At 39.9% G+C, this 22,516-nt stretch overlaps 1 protein-coding gene across 1 annotated transcript in view; it reads right to left on the reverse strand.

Moving 5' to 3' along the window:
- Window positions 1-22,191, reverse strand: part of mcm5 (minichromosome maintenance complex component 5) — a 35,048-nt gene extending 12,857 nt beyond the window's left edge. The window contains exons 1-13 of the mRNA XM_061973299.2: window positions 21,880-22,191; window positions 18,358-18,484; window positions 17,781-17,909; window positions 17,525-17,697; window positions 17,298-17,456; window positions 15,407-15,576; window positions 12,287-12,458; window positions 12,113-12,224; window positions 11,881-12,024; window positions 7,560-7,625; window positions 5,418-5,594; window positions 2,572-2,684; window positions 2,362-2,490 (exon numbers count right to left, since the gene is read on the reverse strand). Coding sequence (XP_061829283.1) covers window positions 2,362-2,490; window positions 2,572-2,684; window positions 5,418-5,594; window positions 7,560-7,625; window positions 11,881-12,024; window positions 12,113-12,224; window positions 12,287-12,458; window positions 15,407-15,576; window positions 17,298-17,456; window positions 17,525-17,697; window positions 17,781-17,909; window positions 18,358-18,484; window positions 21,880-22,052 — 1,844 coding nt within the window. The 5' untranslated portion in view covers window positions 22,053-22,191. The remainder of the gene's footprint in view (window positions 1-2,361; window positions 2,491-2,571; window positions 2,685-5,417; window positions 5,595-7,559; window positions 7,626-11,880; window positions 12,025-12,112; window positions 12,225-12,286; window positions 12,459-15,406; window positions 15,577-17,297; window positions 17,457-17,524; window positions 17,698-17,780; window positions 17,910-18,357; window positions 18,485-21,879) is intronic.
- Window positions 22,192-22,516: the final 325 nt, after the last annotated feature.

Below are 22,516 nucleotides of genomic sequence, written 5' to 3' on the forward strand. Positions count from 1 at the left end.
GCACGTCCGACTGGTAGGAGGCCACGGGGAAGACCCAGGACACGCTGGGAAGACTATCTCTCCCGGCTGGCCTGGGAACGCCTCGGGAACCCCCGGGAGGAGCTGGACGAAGTGGCTGGGGAGAGGGAAGTCTGGGCTTCCCTGCTTAAGCTGCTGCCCCCGCGACCCGACCTCGGATAAGCGGAAGAAGATGGATGGATGGATGGATGGATGGATGGATGGATGGATGGATGGTTTCTTCGTTTATCACTCCAAGCGAGTTTTACAATATAACTAAAACAGTTCATACTTACTAAGCAGTCACATGTTTGATAGCGTTTTCATGCATAATTGTATGTGCTATTGTAATGTAATGAAGCTAGCGTCGTTAGCATTAACAAATATGCTAACATGTTCACGAGTGTCTGTGTTAGTATTATTAACTTCCAATTACAATCTTTTTGTATTGTTTAAGTTTCGTAAATTCACCAAAACGTCATGTGTGATGTCTGTGGGAGCACCAGCATCGTTAGCATTTGCTAATATGCTAGCACGTTTATGAGCGTCTGTGTTAGTATTATTAACTTACAATGGCATTCTTTTTGTATCGTTTTGAGTTTCACAAATTCCCTAGTAAATTCACCAAAACGTCACCGTGGAGTTATAGAGTCTGTTTAGCTGATTGGAGTTAGTGGGTCCATGACGATGACTTATGTATTTTTTGATTCTCCGTTTTACTGCCTTGTTGCAGACCCCGTTTGGAAACAATTAAGTTATGTAAATAATCATTTACAAAATATTTCTGTGTAAATAAATACAACGTATATATCTGTGGCTTATAGTCCAGTGCGGCTTATATACTCTATAGTCCGGAATGTACGGTAGTTTTGAGGAAATACAACCAGGAATGACATAAATATACTGCGTACGTCAGAGTTTAGAAGCCTTTGAAACCCGTTCTGAAATGGTTTACCGTAATTACAATTTGCATGCCAAATAATATATTGTTAATATATATATACATATCTTGATATAGATTTTAGGTCATATAACGCATCCATTTGCGCTCAGATGTCTCATTTCAGGGCAGTAATTCCCCACACTACAATACAATACTGCGAGAAACTGTAAAATCCAAGCTGCATTGAACGCATCAGACACACAGCTATATAATGAGAAGGAGGGTCGCCAGTAATTACTTGTTGATGTGTGGCTATCAACCATAATTTTTTATTTAAGAGGAGACTGAAAGCAGTAAGAAAATCGGCTGAGTTTAATATTTAAATGTCCAAAACAAAGGCAAAACTACGAGGTTATATATTTTTCAAAGAAGAGTAATCTGCTCCACCAATGAGATCTTAGCAGTGGAAGCTCAGTGATACTAGAAAGTATAGTTACCGTATTTTCCGCACCATAAGGCGCCCTGGGTTAAAAGCCGCGCCTTCAATGAACGGCATATTTCAAAACTTTGTCCACCTATAAGCCGCCCGGTGTTGTAAGCCGCATCTAACTGCGCTAAAGGAATGTCAAAAAAACAGTCAGATAGGTCAGTCAAACTTTAATAATATATTAAAAACCAGCGTTCTACCAACTCTGTTCATTCCCAAAATGTACGCAACATGGACAGAGCTGCGTGAAAAAAGCCACCCGGCCTCTTCGCGTAAACTTAAACTTACCTTAACCACTCGCTCATCTTTTCTTCATCCATCCCTTCGAGTTAGCTTTTATGATGACGCCGGCTGGAAAGGTCTCTTTTGGCAAGGTCTTCCTTTTGAATATCACCATGGGTGGAAGTTTCTAACCATTAGCATGGCAAGCTAGAACCACAGTGAAGGATGACTTCTCATTCCCTGTGGTGCGAATATTCACCGTACGTGCTCCCGTTGTATCCACAGTGCGGTTCACAGGAATATCAGTTGCTGTGAAATAGTAATCCGTGTGCGGATGGAGAGATTGCGTCTTTTCATGAACCGGATCCCTGACGCTTAGTAGGAGCCATTTTGTGGTCTTTACAGATGTAAACACACAAAGGAAATGAAACGTACGGTATATCCGCGCGCTTTTTCTTCTTCTACGCGGGCGGGTGGTTGCTTACAGTAGAAGAAGAAGCGCTTCCTGTTCTATGGGGGCGGGTGCTTACCTTGGCGGTTGCTTGCGTAGAAGAAGAAGCGCTTCCTGTTCTACCGGGAAAAAAGATGGCGGCTGTTTACCGAAGTTGCGAGATCGAAACTTTATGAAAATGAATCGTAATATTAATCCATATATAAAGCGCACCGGGTTAAAAGCCGCACTGTCAGCTTTTGAGTAAATTTGTGGTTTTTAGGTGCGGCTAATAGTGCGGAAAATACGGTAATATATCGTAACTAATAGAACTAGAAATACCTGACAGTGATGGGGATGGTGGGTCTTTTGTTGCTCTCTCTCTCGTGCTCTCTGGCGCCGCTCCTCATCAGCACGTATCGGTTCTTCAGCTTCTCGGCGGCGGCAGCAGAGAGACGAGGGCCACATTTACTATGAAAGAGACCGAGGAGCGTTAATGAGCGTTTTATATGTCAGTCTGTCACGCAACCCCCCCCCGAAAAACAGACTTACGCCCTGGCGAAGGCAATGTATTTCTTAAAGGTGGCCAGCGGGATCTCGCCCTCGACACCTTCCGTCTGCGTATGAGCGCTGAGGTGAACGTTCATCACGTGGCGAGCCAACGTCTGAGGAAAAGGAGTTAATGAGTCTCTGAAACTTCGATTTTAACACTAGAAATCCCCAAGGGCAGCCATTTGACTTTTCCACCATACAACTCCCAAAAGGCAGCAATAAAGATGCAATATTGTGAGTAAACGTTTACGAATATTCTGAAAATGTTTTTTTTTAATTCATTTTACAAGACAAAATTATACAAGATTAAAGTAAAACATGAATTTAAAAAAAAATTAAAAATTTTACAAGGAAAATATGCCATTTTACAGGATTAAAGTTAAAAAAAAAAAAAAAAAAAAAAAAAAAATATATATATATATATATATATATATATATATATATATATATATATACACACACACACACACACCCTTTTTTTTTTTTTTTAGAAAAACGCAATAGTTAGAATTTTTTTTTTTTACAAGCATTCTGTATAAATATTTCAAGAAAATATTTTTAGAAATAAGTTTTGATAAAAAAAAAAAAAGCCATTTTACATGATTAAAGTCAAATACATTGTGAAAAAAGTCCTATTTTATTTTTAGAAAAAAGTTGCAATATTGTGAGATAAGTTGTCATACAAAAGCTTTTAGGAATATTCTGAAAAAACATTTTACCAGACAAAATGATGTAATTTACAAGATTTAATCAAACATTATGTAAAAATGTATTTATTATTTTATAATTGTATTACATATTGTGGGAGTTGTCATTGTACAAAGATTATGTTAGATTTTTTTTTGAGAATTTTTTTTTTCTACTCACAAGAAACATTTATGCCATTTTACAGGATGAAAGTCAAATATATTGTGGGAAAAAATATTTTTTTTAGAAAAAGAAAATTGTGAGAAAAGTTATTTTACAAGAATTGTGTAAAAATATATATTTTCAAAGTTTTTATTTTTTTTAAAGAAAAAAGTATGCCATTTAAAAGGGTTAAAGTAAACTATATTGTGAAATGTTTTATTAAGTTGCAATATTGTGAGAAAAGTTCAACAGTATTTTTTAGGAATATTCTGATGAAAAAATATATTTTACAAGACAAAATTATGTAATTTACAAAATTAAAGTAAAATATAGTATTTAAAAGAAGTATTTTTCATTTTAGGAAAAGTTATATTGTGAGATATATTTTGTGAGAAAAAAAGTTGTCATACAAGTATTATGTCTGAATATTTTGAGAAAAAATTGTAAAATTGCACAAGAAAAAAACATACCATTTACAGGATTAAAGTAAAAAAATATTGTGGGAAAAGTTATTTTACAAGAATTGTGTAGAAATATTTTAAAAGTTTTTTTTTTAAAGAAAAAAAGTTTGCCATTTTACAGGATTAAAGAAAAGTATATCGCGAAAACGTAAAAGAAAAACGTTTAGTTTTTTTTAAGTTACAATGTTGTGAGAAAAGTTGTCATACAAGGTATTTTAGGAATATTCTAAGAAAAAAAAAAGTTTATTTTACAAGGTAAAATTACACAGCTTACAAAAAATATTTTTCAAATTAGGAAAAATGTTAGAAATATGGGAAGAAAAAAGTTTTCGTACAAAAATTGTCGGAATATTTTGAGAAAAGGTTTTAAAATTTGCCATTTTACAGGTTGAAAGTCCAAAATACAATGGGAAAAATATCCATCCATCCATTTTGTACCGCTTGTCCCTTCTGGGGTCGCAGGGGGTGCTGGAGCCTATCCCAGCTGTACTCGGACGGAAAGTGGGGTACAGAAAAATAATTTTGTGAGAAAAAAAGTTGTTTTACAAGAATTGTGTACAATTTTTTTTTAAAGTTTAATTTTCTTTTAAAGATAAAAGTATGCCATTTTACAGGATAAAAGTAAAGTATATCGTGGAGAAAAAAAAGTATTAAAAAAAAAAAATGCAATATTGTGAGAAAGGTTGTCATACAATAATTTTTTTATTTTAGGAAAAAAATTAGTAATATGGTGAGAAAAAAAGTTGTCGTACAACAATTATTTCTGAATATTTTGAGAAAATGCTATAAAATTTGCCATTTCACAGGATTAAAGTGAAATGTATGGTGGGAAAATATTTTTCAGAAAAACAATATTGTGAGAAAAATGTTATTTTACAAGAATTGTGTTGAAGCTTTATTTATTTTAAAGACAAAAGTATGCCATTTTACGGGATTAAAGTAAAAATATTTTGTGAAAAAAGTATTTTTTTAAAGTTGCAACATTGTTAGAAAACTTGTCATACAATTATTTTGAGGAATATTCTGAGGAAAAGAGAAAATTATGTAATTTGAGAGATTAAAATAGAATATATTATTAAAAATGTATTTGCGGAAAAAAGTTAGTGAGAAAAAAGCTGTCATTGTGCAAGAATTATGCTGGAATACTATGAGAAAAAGGTTCACATTTTACAGAAACAAAAACACTATCAAATAAAACGTTAGAATAAAAAGTCAATCACTTAAATATAACTACATAATAAATAGTATTTCTAATCAGATTAGCAATATTTACCAATAGTCCTACAGCAACAAGAGAGCTGTCAGTAGAAGCTTCCATCTATTCAAGCAGACTCCTGCCCCTAATCTGAGCATTCCAGTGGTCCACTACACACCACGTAATGGCTGCATTTACAAAAAAAAGGCGGCTAATTGTCGGTCGTTGAGTGGTAAATTTTAAACCAACAGCCTTTTGGCTGCCTTCTGGGAATTGCACGGAGAGTAGAAATTCCCTGGGAGTTACGGTGAAGATATGTCATGAGAAAGGTGACCAGTTACCATGTCCCTCTGCTGGTCATGATGATCTTTGATGATGAAGATGGTGTCGAATCGGGACAAGATGGTGGGCATGAAGTCGATGTTGTCCTCCCCCTTGGTGTCGTCCCAGCGACCAAACACAGAGTTGGCAGCAGCCAGCACGGAGCAGCGAGAGTTGAGAGTGGTAGTGATGCCAGCCTGGGAGGAGGAGACAGTTTGTATTCATCAGTCTCACACAGCAGAGTGGCGCAGCGGAAGCGTGCTGGGCCCATAACCCAGAGGTTGATGGATCGAAACCATCCTCTGCTAGTTTTTTTCCCACTAATTTCCATCACATCTGTAACTTGATGAGGCAATTCCTGAAGGAATTGTGTATGAATGATCCAATGCTGAAGTTGAACTGAAATCCTGAATTTTTTTTTTTAATTGTTGAAGTAGAGCACACAATTCCCGAACAGGCTGAATATTTTGGAGTTGGAACAGTTTGAATCAGATGAAAAATGTGGGAGTTGTGGAACGTTGAAGAACTTCCCATTCATTTCAATGGGAAGTTCCCAAAAATTGGGAATTCCGGGAAAAGCGGGAATTTTTTTGAAAATGGTAAAAAAAACTTGAATGGTCTGAATGAGTTGAAATGGTTGGTGTTGAAATTTTTCAAATCGGTCGTAAAATGTTGAAGTAGTAATTTGCTGAATTGAGAAATGGTATTACCGAATTCCGGGAAAACCAGGAATTTTTCCAGTTCAAAAAACAACTGTTTTTTGTCTTGATGAAGAGGAATGTTTGGACGATGGAACGGTTGAAATACGTTGAAAAATGTGGGAGGAGTAGTCGCCAGAAAAAAGGGTGGAAATAGGGCTTTGGAAAAGCAGGAATTATGGAAACTCCTGGAATTTTTTTGAACTTGGAAAAATGACAGTTTGAATTTTCAGAATGGTGGAATGGTTTGAATCGGTTGAAAAATGTGGAAATGGTGAAAGTTTGAAAAATAGCCAATTAAATGGGAAAAATGTCCCGGAAAACCTGGAATTCTGGGAAATCTGGGAATTTGTCAAGGGAAAGCCCGCGATTCCGGAATAGGCTGAACAGTTTGAATCATGTGAAAAATGTGGAACGTAGCGCGCGCCAACTTCAAACTGTTCAGCCTATTCGGGAATCGCGGGCTTTCATTTGACAAATTCCAAAAATTCCCAGCTTTCCAGAATTCCAGGTTTTCCAGGATGTTTTTCTCATTCAAAATGAATTGGCCATTTGTCAAACTGCCACCATTTTCACATTCATTCCACCTTCAACACATTCCCCCATTCTGTAAATGCAAACTATCATTTTTCCAAGTTCAAAAAATTCCAGGATTTTCCAGAACTCCTGGTTTTCCAAAGCTCTATTTCCACTCTTTTTTCTGGCGACTACTCCTCCTACATTTTTCAACCCACTTCAACCGTTCCACCATCAAAACATTCCTCTTAATCAGGACAAAAAACTAAGTTGTTTTTTGAACTGGAAAAATTCCCGTTTTTCCCGAAATTCCGTAATGCCATTTCTCAATTCAACATGTTACTACTTCAACATTACTCGACCGATTTGAAAAATTCCAACACCAACCATTTCAACTTATTCGGACCATTCAAGTTTTTTTTTTTAATTTTTTAAGAAAGTCCCGCTTTTCCCAAAATTCCCAAATCTTGGGGAAATCCCCATTGAAATCAATGGGATATTCTTCAAAGTTCCACAACTCCCACATTTTTCATCTGATTCAAACCGTTCCAACTTCAAAATATTCAGCCTGTTTGGGAATCGTGTGCTCTACTTCAACAATTATAAACAAAATTCCAATTTCAGTTCAACTTCAGCATTGCTCCTGATGGGTGCTGGTTAGCGCCTTGCATGGCAGCTCCCTCCATCAGTGTGTGAATGTGTGTGTGAATGGGTAAATGTGGAAGTAGTGTTAAAGCGCTTTGAGTACCTTGAAGGTAGAAAAGCGCTATACAAGTACAACCCATTTATCATTTAACTACATTAGGAGCCTCTGTGACCCGTTTGGAAATGGTCCTATAATCATTTAAATACCAAATCATGTACGGTGATATATGTATTATTATCGCAGGAGGCTGCAATATATATATATCGCCCATCCCCAACAATAACACGAGGTTTGGTCATTACCTTGGCGATGGAGATGGTCTGTTGCTCCATGGCCTCATGGATGGCCACTCGGTCATCTTCTCGCATCTGCAACATGAAACAATTTGATCCATGTTTAGTACGCGAGTATCTGCATAATACACTTGCCAATTTAGTCCTGAAATCATAAAGGATTTTGCTTTATAAAACAGAAAAAACATTTGATGATATGATCTAGGCCAGTGTTTTTCAACCACTGTGCCGCGGCACACTAGTGTGCCGTGAGATACAGTCTGGTGTGCTGTGGGAGATTATCTAATTTCACCTGTTTGGGTTAAAAATATTTTTTGCAAACCAGTAATTATAGTCTGCAAATGATGTGTTGTTGTTGAGTGTCTGTGCTGTCTAGAGCTCGGCAGAGTAACCGTGTAATACTCTTCCATATCAGTGGGTGGCAGCCGGTAGCTAATTGCTTTGTAGATGTCTGGAACAGTGGGAGGCAGCGTGCAGGTAAAAAGGTGTCTAATGCTTAAACCAAAAATAAACAAAACGTGAGTGCCCCTAAGAAAAGGCATTGAAGCTTAGGGAAGGCTATGCAGAACGAAACTAAAACTGAACTGGCTACAAAGTACACAAAAACAGAATGCTGGACGACAGCAAAGACTTACTGTGGAGCAAAGACGGCGTCCACCAAGTACATCCGAACATGACATGACAATCAACAATGTCCACATAAAGAAGGATAAAAACAACTGAAATATTCTTGATTGCTAAAACAAAGTAGATGCGGGAAATATCGCTCAAAGGAAGACATGAAACTGCTACAGGAAAATACCAAAAAAAGAAAAAAAGCCACCAAAATAGGAGCGCAAGACAAGAACTAAAACACTACACACAGGAAATGGCAAAAAAAACCTCAAAATAAGTCACGGAGTGATGTGACAGGTGGTGACAGTACACCTACTTTGAGACAAGAGCTATAGTGATGCATGCTTAGTGATGGTTTAGTCATACCCAACAATGGTGACAACGACTTTTTACTGTCAACTGAGTTTCGTTTTGTAATGATTTCTGTTGGTGGTGTTCCTCCGGATTTTTTCAATGCAAAAAATGTGCCTTGGCTCAAAAAAGGTTGAAAAACACTGATCTAGGCAGCTTTTAGATATCTGTCAAACCAAAATAAGGAGCAAAATGTAAAGAAAGTTGTAAAAAAACAATAAAAATCATATTATATATGATGCATATGAAAATGATCATTAATAGCACAATGTATACCGTATTTTTCGGGCCATTGTGTGCAACAAATAAGGCGTTTTAAAGGGGTCATTTTATGATTTTTTTTCTACATTTAAACACTTCCTTGTGGTCTACATAATATGTAATGGTGGTTCTTTGGTCAAAATGTTGCATAAATGATGTTTTACAGACCATCTTCAAGTCACTTTCTGACCGTCTCTTCAGGATGTCTTATTTACGTGCCTCCACTTCGACAGCATCTTCTCCATGTCATCTTTGTTATACCGGTAGTTTTTAGCACTTCCAATGCGAATCTACTGACAGATATAAGTTAGAACTAGGCCTGCAACTAACTATTATTTTGATAGTCGATTAGTCAATGATTATCCTAACGATTAGTCGACTAATCAGATAATAAAGCGTGCACATACTTAATGGCTCGGATTTTTCCATTGACTTCTAAATGCAGCTCAGGTTATTTTAGGCATGTGCTTACTAACAAAGATGACTACCGTATTTTTCAGACTATAAGTCGCAGGTTTTTTCATAGTTTGGCCGGGGGTGCGACTTATACTCAGGAGCGACTTATGTGTGAAATTATTAACACATTACCGTAAAATATCAAATAATATTATTTAGCTCATTCACGTAATTGACTAGACGTATAAGTTGTCATCGGATTTAGCGATTAGGAGTGACAGATTGTTTGGTAAACGTATAGCATGTTCTATATGTTATAGTTATTTGAATGACTTTTACCTTAATATGTTATGTTAACATACCAGGCACGTTCTCAGTTGGTTATTTATGCCTCATATAACGTACACTTATTCAGCCTGTTGTTCACTATTCTTTATTTATTTTAAATTGCCTTTCAAATGTCTATTCTTGGTGTTGGGTTTTATCAAATACATTTCCCCAAAAAATGCGACTTATACTCCAGTGCGACTTATATATGTTTTTTTCCTTCTTTATTATGCATTTTCGGCAGGTGCGACTTATACTCCGAAAAATACGGTAATTCATTTATAAATATTTATTCATACTGTAACTGTGCTGCTCATACAGCTGTTACAAAATTAAAATGATTATTAAAATGTTTCCATTCAAAAGAAAGAAAATGCAAAGTGCTAAAAAAAACTAACAATGAACCTTGTTTATGTATTAAAGAAAACCGTTAAAATCAGTGGAGGACAAGGAAAAACTAAACACTCTTCCTAGCTAGCTAGCAAGGTAGAAACTAACACTTACCGAGGTTGAGACCATATTCTCCCTCCAAAACGTCCGATATCATGTCTCCGCTTTAAATACTGGTGTATCACAGATGTACTGCCATAAAAACAAGGTCCGCTTTGCAAAATGAGTTCATGTTTTTAACAAGAATAAGAGGAAATATCCTCACACATTACGGGTAGCGATGCGGACCCGCTTCTGCCCGGAAAAACACGAGTGATGACGTCACGACTATGGTCGACAAATATAATTGTCAGCGACAAATTAAACAATTTTTTTGTACACTTATCGTTGTAGCCCGAGTTAGAACTGTACGCTTCTTTATATAGAAATGTCATCAGCGGAGGATGAATGCCCCACAACAAGAGGATAGAGAACAAGACAGAGCTTATTGACTACGACGCAGAAAACAATGGCGGACGCGTGCAAATTTTCAGGACTTTTGCAGATCCCAAATACATATCAGCAGGTACCAGTAGGTAAGAAAAGTTGGTTTTTCATAACATTGCGAAACAAAACACTAGATTATACGTCTCCTAATAGGTGCCGTTTTGCGGTCTCTACACACACACACACACACACACACACACACACACACACACACACACACACACACACACACACACACACACACACACACACACACACACACACACACACACACACACACACACACACACACACACACACACACACACACACACTAGTAATACTCGTATGTTGAAGCACAGTACGTCTGACTGTGGGAGCCGTAATGCTACAACAATCCATTAAGTGGTTCGGCTTCGCAGCTTACCAAAGTCGCACTAAAACATTTTGACAGAAACAATAAAAAGGTATGTAAATTAGTGTGGTCCCGATACCAATATTTTGGTATTGGTACCAAAATTTTTTCCATACTTTTCGGTACTTTTTTATAATAAAGGGGACCACAAAAAATTGCATTATTGGATTTATTTTAAGAGCAAATCTTAGGGTACATTAAACATATGTTTCCTACTGCAATTTTTTCCTTAAATAAAATAGTGAACATACTGGACAACTTGTCTTTTATTAGTAAGTAAGCAAACAAACAAAGACTCCTAATTTAGCTGCTGACATATGCAGTAACATATTGTGTCATTTACCATTCTATTATTTTATATAAATGATTAAGGATAAGTGGTAGAAAATGAATTATTAATCTACTTGTTCATTTACTGTTAATTTATGCTTATTTTCTCTTTTAACATGTTCTATCTACGCTTCTGTTAAAATGTATTAATCACTTATTCTTCTGTTGTTTGATACTTTACATTAGTTTTGAATGATACCACAAATTTGGGCATCAATCTGATACCAAGTAGTTACAGGATCGGACCGGTCCTTTTCAGAGGCGGTATAGTACCGAATATGATTCATTAGTCACTATACTAATACCGGTATACCATACAACCCTAATGTAAATAAACATTTACAAAATCTGTGTAAATAACTTGAATATATGGGGAAAAAATTTTTTTTACTAAAACTTAGTGGGTGCGCTTTATATACCTATGCGCTCCATATACGGTATATGAAGCATCTTAATGATAAATTCATGTCTTAGTGTGGATGGTGCAGCGATTACAGAGTTGAAAGTCAAGGGTCATGACTTCAAGTCCCGCCAGGAGCACCTCTTATTTATTTTCTTAGTGTTTTTAATAAGTCACTTATTTTAATGCATTTTCCAGAGAAAATTCCTATATTTTGAAATGCAAACGTTGACAGGTACGATCGCCATACCTCTCGCTCTTAGACATGCCGAAAGGTCTGTCAAAGCAGACCTTTTCTGAATATCACGGGTCAAAGAATATTTATGTGCCGTTCATATTTGCGCAGACTTTCCGCTATTTTAGCAACATCATCCACTGACCTTGTCAAACTCATCGATGCAGACAACGCCGCCGTCAGCCAGCACCATGGCGCCGCCCTCCATGATGAACCCCCGCGTGGCCGGGTCCCTCATGACCGAGGCGGTCAAACCAGCCGCACTGCTGCCCTTTCCTGAGGTGTAAACCTGAGAGCGGACAATGACAATTCATTCAGTTGTCAACAAAGTCTAGAACTGAAGGATTTATTGTAAAAAAAATAAAATAATAAATTACCCCAATGGGTGAGCACCTCTCCACAAACTTGAGCAGCTGAGACTTGGCTGTGCCAGGATCTCCAAGCATGAGCAAGTTGATGTCTCCTCTGCGGGTGAGACCATCAGGCAGCCTGGAGACAAGACGTTGATAAGCACATGCGGACTTTCCTTCGAATCTCGTGGGCTTCTTTACCGCTTCCTGGAACCTCCGAACAGCAGACAGGCGATGGCCTTTTTGAGATCCTCGCTGCCGTAGATGGAGGGAGCCACAGATCGAGCCAGCGAGGCGTAAATATCCGGAGACGTGGCCAACGTCCTCAGCTCCTCCTCTTCCTGTGGGGACACGGAGCCGGTGGCCCCTCGACCTGCACGAGACCAAATACTTCAAAGTCTTGGTCTGGCCTCCCAAGTTTTTATGGAATTAGGAATCTTTGGGCACCACATGACTCGGTTCGATCCTTGGGGATAACTATTCAATTTAGAATCGATTCTGGGTTAAAAGTCAATACTTTTTTATTAACATTGGGTGCCAGGTCTATGATTAACTACATTCCTCCATAAAATACATAAACAGCTCTGATCAATTTCTACATTACTTAAAAGAAAACTGATTTTGTTTAATAAAAAGCACCCCCCGCAACCCCAAAAAGGGACAAGCGGTAGAAAATGGATGGATGGAAAATTCTACCCACACATTTAATGATTTGTCCGAGTGGCTGGACAAGGCACATTGGGAAAAAATAAACTTTTTTTTTTAACGAACGCCCTGACCAAACCTGCTCAGTGGCCTAGTGGTCAGAGTGTCCGCCCTGAGATCGGTAGGTCGTGAGTTCAAACCCCGGCCGAGTCATACCAAAGACTATAAAAATGGGACCCATTGCTTTCCTGCTAGGCACTCAGCATGAAAGGTTGGAATTGGAATCACCCAAAAAATTATTCCCGAGCGCTCCCAGGGGGTGGAACAAGGGGATGGGTCAAATGCAGAGGGTAATTTCACCACACCTAGTGTGTGTGACTATCAGTGGTACTTTAACTGATCTGAACCCAGGTGGTGTTTGGTTATTGGACTTCTATGCTCGTCACAGATTGTCAATAACGAACACCATGTTCAAACAGAAGGGTGTCCATATGTGCACCAGGACACCCTAGCCCCCAGTCCATGATCGACTCTGTGGTTGTATCAATCGATTTGCGGTCTCATGTTTTCGGGTGAAGAGAGGGGCGGCGCTTTCAAACGATCACCACCTGGTAGTGAGTCGGCTCAGATACCAAACGCAAAGTGATGGGTCTGCTGGGAACGTCTGGCAGAGTCTCCCGTCCGAGAGAGTTTCAATTATCCGGGAGAACTTCGAACATGTTACGGGGAGGATTTGAGTCCGAGTGGACCATGTTCGAGGTAGCCGATCGGAGCTCAGACCGCAAGGTGGTCGGTGCCTGTCGTGGCGGTAAGCCCAGAACCCGCAGGTGGTCACCAGAGGTGAGGTATGCCGTCAAGCTGAAGAAAGAGTCCTATTGGGTCATTTTGGCTCATAAGACTCTGGAGGCAGTGGACAGGTACCGACAGGTCAAGCAATGTGCGGCTTTGGCGGTTGCAGAGGCAAAAACTCGGACATGGGAGGAGTTCAGAGAAGCCGTGGAATACGACTTCCGGGCGGCTTCGAAGCGATTCTGGACCACTATCCACCACCTCAGGAGGTGGAAGCAGTGCACTGTCATCACCGTGTATGGTTAGGATGGTGTGTTGCTGACGTCGACATCGAATATTGTGGATCGGTGGAGGGAATGCTTTGAAGACCTCCTCATTCCCACCTGCACATCTTTCAACGAGGAAGCAGAACCTGGACACTCTCTGGTGGACTCTTCTATTTTTAGGGGCAGAGGTTGCCAAGGTAGTTGCGAAACTCGTCAGTGGGAGGGCCCCCGTGGTGAATGAGATCCGCCCGGAGTTCCTTAAGGCTCTGGGTGCTGTGGGGGTTGACAAGACTCTGCAGCATTGTGTGGACATAGGGGGCGGTACCTCTGGATTGGCAGACCGGGGTGGTGGTTCCTCTATTTAAGAATGAACTGGGGGGGGTGTTCCAACTATCGTGGGATCACACCCCTCAGCCTTCCTGGTAAGGAGAGGAGAGTACATCAGATAGTCGAACCTCGGATTCAGAAGAAGCAGTGTGGTTTTTGTCCTGGTTGTGGAACTGTGGACCAACTCTATACTCTCAGCAGGGTCCTTGAGGGTGCATGGAAGTTTGCCCAACCAGTCTAAAAAGTGTTTTGTGGACTTGGGGAAGGCATTCGACCGTGTCCCTCGGGAAGTCCTGTGGAGAGTGCTCAGAGAGTATGGGGTATCGGACTGTCTGATTGTGGTGGACCGCTCCCTGTATGATCAGTGTCAGAGCTTGGTCCACACTGCCGGCAGTAAGTCGGACACGCTTTCAGTGAAGGTTGGACTCCGTCAAAGCTGCCCTTTGTCACCGATTCTGTTCATAACTTTTATGGACAGAATTTCTAGGCGCAGTCGGGGCGTTGAGGGGATCCGTTTTGGTGGCTGCAGGATTAGGTCTCTGCTTTTTGCGGATGATGTGGTCCCGCTGGCTTCATCGGACCAGGATCTTCAGCTCCTACTGCTTGGATTTGAAGCGACTGGGATGAAAATCAGCACCCCCAAGTCAGAGTCCATAGTTGTCACCCGGAAAAGGGTGGCGTGCCATCTCCAGGTTGGGGAGGAGACCCTTCCCCAAGTGGAGGAGTTCAAGTACCTCAGGGTCTTGTTCACGTCGTGAGATCGAAAGGCAGATCGGTGCAGCGTTTGGAGTGATGCGGACACTATCGGTCCGTCATGGTAAAAAAGGAGCTAAGCCGAAAGGCAAAGCTCTTAATTTACCGGTCGATCTACATTCCTATCCTCATCATGAGCTTTGGGTTATGACCGAAAGGACAATACCACGGCCACAAGTGGCCGAAATTAGTTTCCTCCGTCAGGTGGCGGGGCTCTCCCTTAGAGATAGGGTGAGAAGCTTTGTCATTCGGGAGGAGCTCAGAGTAAAGCTGCTGCTCCTCCACATCGACAGGAGCCAGATATGGTTTTGGGGCAGGGGGCCTGGGTACGCCACAAAATACACTATTTGCCTAGCTTCACATGTTGCTTCCTGTTGGTTAAGTAACTTTTTACCCAATTTAAGACCAACTCTCTGATGCCATACCATTCTAATTTGGTACTTAAAATATGATTAACTTCGTCAAATGTCCATAAACACTGCAGCTGCACACGGTTGACATTATTTCGATGAGTGCCACTGCCAAGATGCTCTGTAGTTACCTGCCCCTTCTGTGTCCACCTGGATGCCGACCACTCTTAGGTAGGATGCTCGAATCCCCACGCCGACACTTTTCTCTTTGCCTTTGGTCTTCGCAGCGGCCATCTTCTTGATGGAGTAGATACCCATGATGGTCACTCGGTTGCCCGGGACCACGCGGTCACACAAGTACCTAATTGGGTAGGGAACACGAAGCAAGCTCAATGCCTCGTTTGCCCCGGTATCAAAACGTCAAACACTTTTATTGGACCTATGTTTGTCCTTGGCTCAAGCACTGGAGTGGAACCTCCATTTACAAACCCATCATTGTACGAACCAAAGCCCGAATAAAAATATGCTGTGTTGTGTGAATTCACCCATTGTGTACAGTAGGACGGGCATTCATATGGCGCCATTTGTCGCGGTTGACCGGACACATGAAACGTGGCAAATTTAGCCGCCAGATGACAGTAGTGTTTAAGATTTTAAAATGTGTTTTGTGGCAATTCAAACTTTGACCACAGCGTCAGTTGCTATGTAGTGTGACAATTTCCATCATTTTCAGCAGACTGCATTGAAAAGTGATTTCCCCCCCTTTCTCTTACATGAGATCCACCCAGGTTAACGGGCCATATGAATCCCTTCCCTCGCAGCACAGCCATTTTGTGGGCAGGCTGATCACTCTCTGGTGCTCATTATAATATATATCACCATGAATTCCGGACTTTAAGTCACTACTTTTTTTCCTGCGCCGTATAAAACAGTGAGGCTGATTTATGGATTTTTCGGCCATAATGTTTTGTGTTCCGTAGTTTTCATTAAACTCATTCGGAAAAAGTCAAAAGGTGTGCTATTGTTTGTGCTTTTGAACAAGTTCGCTTACTGTAGGTGCCGCAGGTTGAAAATGTACTTCCTGTTTTAATGCTTTAAACCGGAAGTAAAACAGTCCATAGCATTTCTGCTCCAAAAGATTCTCCATTCATCCTTCCAACAGCGTTTTTAAGTTTTACAATTTAACCAAAACAATTCATACCTACTAAACTGTCCCATGTGTGATGTCTATAGGAGTGCCAGCATCGTTAGCATTAGCTAACATGCTAACACGTTTATGAGTGTCTGTTAGTATTATTAACTTACAATGGCATTCTTTTTGTATTGTTTGAGTTTCACAAATTCCCCAGTAAACTCACCAAAACGTCACCGTGGAGTTATTGAGCCTGTTTAGCTGATTGGAGAGCTAGCTTGCGCAGCTAGTGGGTCCATGACGATCAGTGTTGGGACTGTAACGCCGTTAGTTTCGGCGGTAACTAGTAGTCTAACGAGTTATTTTTTATATTCAGTCACTCAGTTATTGTTACTACATGATGCGTTACTGCGTTATTTTTTATGTAGTATCGGCTAGAAACAGAAGATCTGAGTGGTGTTTATTGGAGAGTTGCAGTGTCGTCCTTCTGAATGTTCTTGTGTCACAAGGGAGAGAAGAGGCGCGCTCTGTGTGAGGGGAGGGGGGCGTGTCTGTGTTTACTAACAAGACATCATGGCGGAGCCGCAGTCGAGTTTCTTAACATGGAGATATTCTCACTACTTTTCTTTTGTCGAGCACAAAGAAACATTTTGGTTAAATGTAAGTTGTGTCTTGGATCAAAGATCACATCCACTGCCCAAAACAGCAATTCAAATCTGCTGAAACAGCTACAAAAGCAACATGTTTCAACGACGCCAGTAAAGAGGGACACACTTCACCACCACCTCCAACAGCGGCTGGATATTAACGGAGGCACTGCTAGCCAGGACAACATTGAAAGAGACATTGCAGCGTATGTGCTAGAAGACATGCAGGCTATTTCTACAGTGGAGTCACCCGATTTCAGGCAGCTAATTAGCATGATAGCGGGCGTCAAACGATGTGCTCACCTGTCACAGTAGAGCTGCAGGTGGCGGGGCATCTCTCCGTGCGGTACAGCATCCGGAGACTCTTGCAGGCGCAGCGTTTGGAAGTCAACGCACACGCAGCGGTCCGGGATGATGAAGAAGGGGTCCACGGGGCACTTAGCCCGTCCGGCAGCACCGTCGCTATGGAAACAAGCGTGAGATGAGTGGTTTATAAAACACGGAAAGCGCTGTGTTTGCGTGGCACTCACTTGTTGCACTTGCGTGGAAGAGCGTAGCCCTGCAGGCCCGGCGGCAGTGAGATGTTGTTGATGACGTGGCGACAGCCGCGACACTGCAGACACACCTTGGTGGCCTTCGCCTTCACTCCCGTCGCCGAGATGATGATGCCGTGCACTTTCACCAGGCGGGAAACCTGCTCGGACTGCGGACGAGCGAAAACGGCAAGTATGGAAATGATCAATTATGCGGAGAGGTGACAAAATGTGGAGTAAAGGTGTGTTTTACCTTCAGGTTGCGAATGGAAGCGTGATGCGCGTCACTCTTTAGCATGACCTGGACGTCCTGCACCATTTCCTCGCCGGCTGGCCGAGGACGAGTCACCTCATCAGCTACCTCTTTTGCAGCCTCCTCCAACTAATAAATAGACCAATAGATTAAAAAAATATATATATTTTATATATTTATTTGTATAAAAAAGGAATATAATTTGTAAAAATATATATTGCATTAATAAATATATACATTGTAAAAATGTATATAAATATTGTATAAATTATATAGGTATAGTATTGATATATACATACATATAGCAGGTGTGTGTGTATATATATATATATATATATATATATATATATATATATACATACATACATATATAAAATAGATATTAATAGAATAAATATACAGATATATTTATTTGTATAAAAAAGGAATATAGTTTGTATAAATATATATTCATTATGTATAATATATAGTATGAAAATATACTAAGAAAAAAAACTACTTTTTAAAAACATTTACCATTTACACAACGTGCCAACTTCACTGGTTTTGTATTACTTTATGCAAGAGTGCATCTTACCAGTGGCAGGTTGTCTGTAGGCATCTTGTAAAGGCAGTCGGACAGATCCTCGTCAAAGCTGGCAAGGTCCTCCATCTCCACCTCCACCCAGTACTCCCCCAAGGTGTAGTGTCTCTTCAGCTCATCTCTGAAGTACAAATATTGGCATAAACAGTTGGACCTCAAGTGTTTTCGGATAAGAGCTTTAGCTTATAGTTAGGGGTCGACATGAAAACTATCAAACCGGCTGACATTTTATACACGGAAATATGAAAAAGCTGCTGATGGTGTGTTTGACCGATAAGCCCCTGGAAGGAGATGGCGTAGATGTCCGCTCTACAATGTAAATGCTGCACATCATTACTACGTGTTAGTAGTACATGCTACTGTATTTGTATACAATATTTATAATACAAACAGGTGATTTACTTTTTGAAATGCATGTTAAATGTTAGAATTGGGCCGTGTTTGGGGGGAGGGGAAAGTGATAAACTGATTTGAGATACAAGTTTTTTGGGTTAAGAGCGCTGTCAAAGAACAAATTTGTAGTAGTGCCTCGCAAGTTGAGGCACTATTGTATAATACACTGGCATAGTGGCTAGGCCAGGGGACGGAAACCCAACATGTTGAAGAAGCCATATTGGACCAAAAATACCCCCAAAAAATCTGTCTGGAGCCGCAAAAAATTAAAAGCCTTGTATAATTGACAACACATGATGTAAGTGTCTATATAAGCTATATTAGCCTTCTATGAAAATGACTTTAAAAGTCTTATATACGTGTTATAATGAAGACAACACATGATGTAAGTGTCTATATTAGTTGTATTAGCCTACTATCAAAATGACAGCGTCGTAGGCTGACACAAATCTTGGTTGACAGAAATGTTGAAATGTAATATTTATTCTACACATTTTTACAACATTCGAAATCATTAGTAAAATGGAGGCTTCTCAGAGGGTGAGAGAACAATTGGAAATTACTGGTTTAGAATTACCAAAGGTATAGATGTGTGTGTCCAAGTTAAAGGAAACGGCAGGCTGTCTTCTTCGAATGGATTTATTACAAACCCCGTTTCCATATGAGTTGGGAAATTGTGTTAGATGTAAATATAAACGGAATACAATGATTTGCAAATCCTTTTCAACCCATATTCAATTGAATGCACTACAAAGACAAGATATTTGACGTTCAAACTCAAACTTTATTTTTTTTGCAAATAATAATCAACTTAGAATTTCATGGCTGCAACACGTGCCAAAGTAGTTGGGAAAGGGCATGTTCACCACTGTGTTACATGGCCTTTCCTTTTAACAACACTCAGTAAACGTTTGGGAACTGAGGAGACACATTTTTTAAGCTTCTCAGGTGGAATTATTTCCCATTCTTGCTTGATGTACAGCTTAAGTTCTTCAACAGTCCGGGGGTCTCCGTTGTGGTATTTTAGGCTTCATAATGCGAAACACATTTTCAATGGGAGACCGGTCTGGACTACAGGCAGGCCAGTCTAGTACCCGCATTCTTTTACTATGAAGCCACGTTGATGTAACACGTGGCTTGGCATTGTCTTGCTGAAATAAGCAGGGGCGTCCATGGTAACGTTGCTTGGATGGCAACATATGCTGCTCCAAAACCTGTATGTACCTTACAGCATTAATGTATCCTTCACAGATGTGTAAGTTACCCATGTCTTGGGCACTAATACACCCCCATACCATCACAGATGCTGGCTTTTCAACTTTGGTCCGGAGGACACAACGTCCAGTTTCCAAAAACAATTTGAAATGTGGACTCGTCAGACCACAGAACACTTTTTCACTTTGTATCAGTCCATCTTAGATGAGCTTAGGCCCAGCGAAGCCGACGGCGTTTCTGGGTGTTGTTGATAAACGGTTTTCACCTTGCATAGGAGAGTTTTAACTTGCACTTACAGATGTAGTGACCAACTGTAGTTACTGACAGTGGGTTTCTGAAGTGTTCCTGAGCCCATGTGGTGATATCCTTTATACACTGATGTCGCTTGTTGATGCAGTACAGCCTGAGGGATCGAAGGTCACGGGCTTAGCTGCTTACGTGCAGTGATTTCTCCAGATTCTCTGAACCCTTTGATGATATTACGGACCTCAGATGGTGAAATCCCTAAATCCCTTGCAATAGCTGGTTGAGAAAGGTTTTTCTTAAACTGTTCAACAATTTACTCACGCATTTGTTGACAAAGTGGTGACCCTTGCCCAATCCTTGTTTGTGAATGACTGAGCATTTCATGGTATCTACTTTTATACCCAATCATGGCACCCACCTGTTCCCAATTTGCCTGTTCACCTGTGGGATGTTCCAAATAAGTGTTTGATGAGCATTCCTCAACTTTATCAGTATTTATTGCCAATTTTCCCAACTTCTTTGTCATGTGTTGCTGGCATCAAATTCTAAAGTTAATGATTATTTGCAAAAAAAAAGATTGTCAGTTTGAACATCAAATATGTTGTCTTTGTAGCATAATCAACTGAATATGGGTTGAAAATGATTTGCAAATCATTGTATTCCGTTTATATTTACATCTAACACAATTTCCCAACTCATATGGAAACGGGGTTTGTACAATCTTTGCAAGTTTGGTAATGTTTGCTGTGGTCTGGAACAACATGGCGCACAAACAACTATCAGAAATGCAGCCAATATTACATACAGACAATATGTCATGAGACATGCAAATATAAATTTAACTAAGAGGACTTAAAGGAAATTAAATAAGCTCAAATATACCTACAAACGAGGCATAATGATGCAATATGTACATACAGCTAGCCTAAATAGCATGTTAGCATCGATTAGCTTTGCACTGACCAAATATGCTTCATTATCACTCCACACAAGTCAATAATATCAACAAAGATCACCTTTGTGCAATCACGCACAGCATTAACATTTTGGTGGACAAAATGAGACAAAAAAGGGTTGGTATAAAACACGTCTTAGAAAGTCGGAGAAAGTTGTACATAAACAAACTATGGTGAGTTCAAGGACCGCCAAAATTAGTAGGACAAAACGGCGCTCGACAGATAGTCGATCATCACTGATGCATGTTTAACATAAACAGTGTGATTTATAACAATTAGGAGGATTGTGTCATGTTTGTCCTACAGAAACCATATTAAAACTATGTACATAATTTTTGTTCTCTCATCTTTTTCCATCTTTAATATAAGCAGAAATGAGCAATTAGTGCAGCCATTTTTGATTGTTTATTTAGTCTCGTTGTAAGCTTAATCATTTGAACAATATATGTATTTACTTTGTAAAGAGTTTAGACAATAGATGACGGCCCCCACACACACAATTATACTCTTTTCATCGGGAATACGAAACAAAAAAAGTCTGCAACAATCTCCCACAGTGCAACCAGGATATACTAACTAACCAAATTAATTTGTTCCCATAAAAGTGAGCATACAATGACTCATCATCAACAAAGTAATAGAACTACTTATGTATTTTACTTTTTGCATGTAAGCCTTTGATGGGAAAAAAGTGTAATAATGTTACCTGTATTTGTACGTGAAGCCGGTACGGTCGGTTCCTACTCGGAATTGTCGAAGAAACTCGCGGAATCTTTTCTTGATTTGGATCCTTTTCAGTCCTCCGTCATCTTGTCCGGGTCCTTCTCCGCCTCCGAAGCTGTCGCTGTAGTACACTCCCGGGTCGTCAAAGTTGGACATGTTGCAGAAAGTGTGTTTCTGTCTTAGCTTATTCTAAGAAAAAAAACAATATGAACGACTAACTTCGGCTCACAAAGACGCTGGAGGTAAGTTCGCGGCAAAAGTGAACTCCTTCCTGTCTGTTTCCCGCCAGTTGGTCGCGCGGAGGCGGTTTTCTCGCCTCTCATTGGCCAAACTCAACCTTGGCTGGTTTTCTATTGGACAGTAACGTGATACAGGAAGTCATATCATTGAGGGGGTGGGGCTTGTTAGTAATGGTGGCGCGAAAATGACAAGAGAGGAGAAAGGCGAGCATGTGGTTTTAGGAAACCAAGACAAAACAATGGACCATACATTAGCATTTTTATCAACATTACTACACACACACACACACATATATATATATATATATATATATATATATATATATATATATATATATATATATATATATATATATATATATATATATATATATATATATA

The sequence above is a fragment of the Nerophis lumbriciformis genome, linkage group LG22 (genome assembly GCF_033978685.3).
Source record: "Nerophis lumbriciformis linkage group LG22, RoL_Nlum_v2.1, whole genome shotgun sequence".
In the NCBI taxonomy this organism is placed as follows: domain Eukaryota; kingdom Metazoa; phylum Chordata; class Actinopteri; order Syngnathiformes; family Syngnathidae; genus Nerophis; species Nerophis lumbriciformis.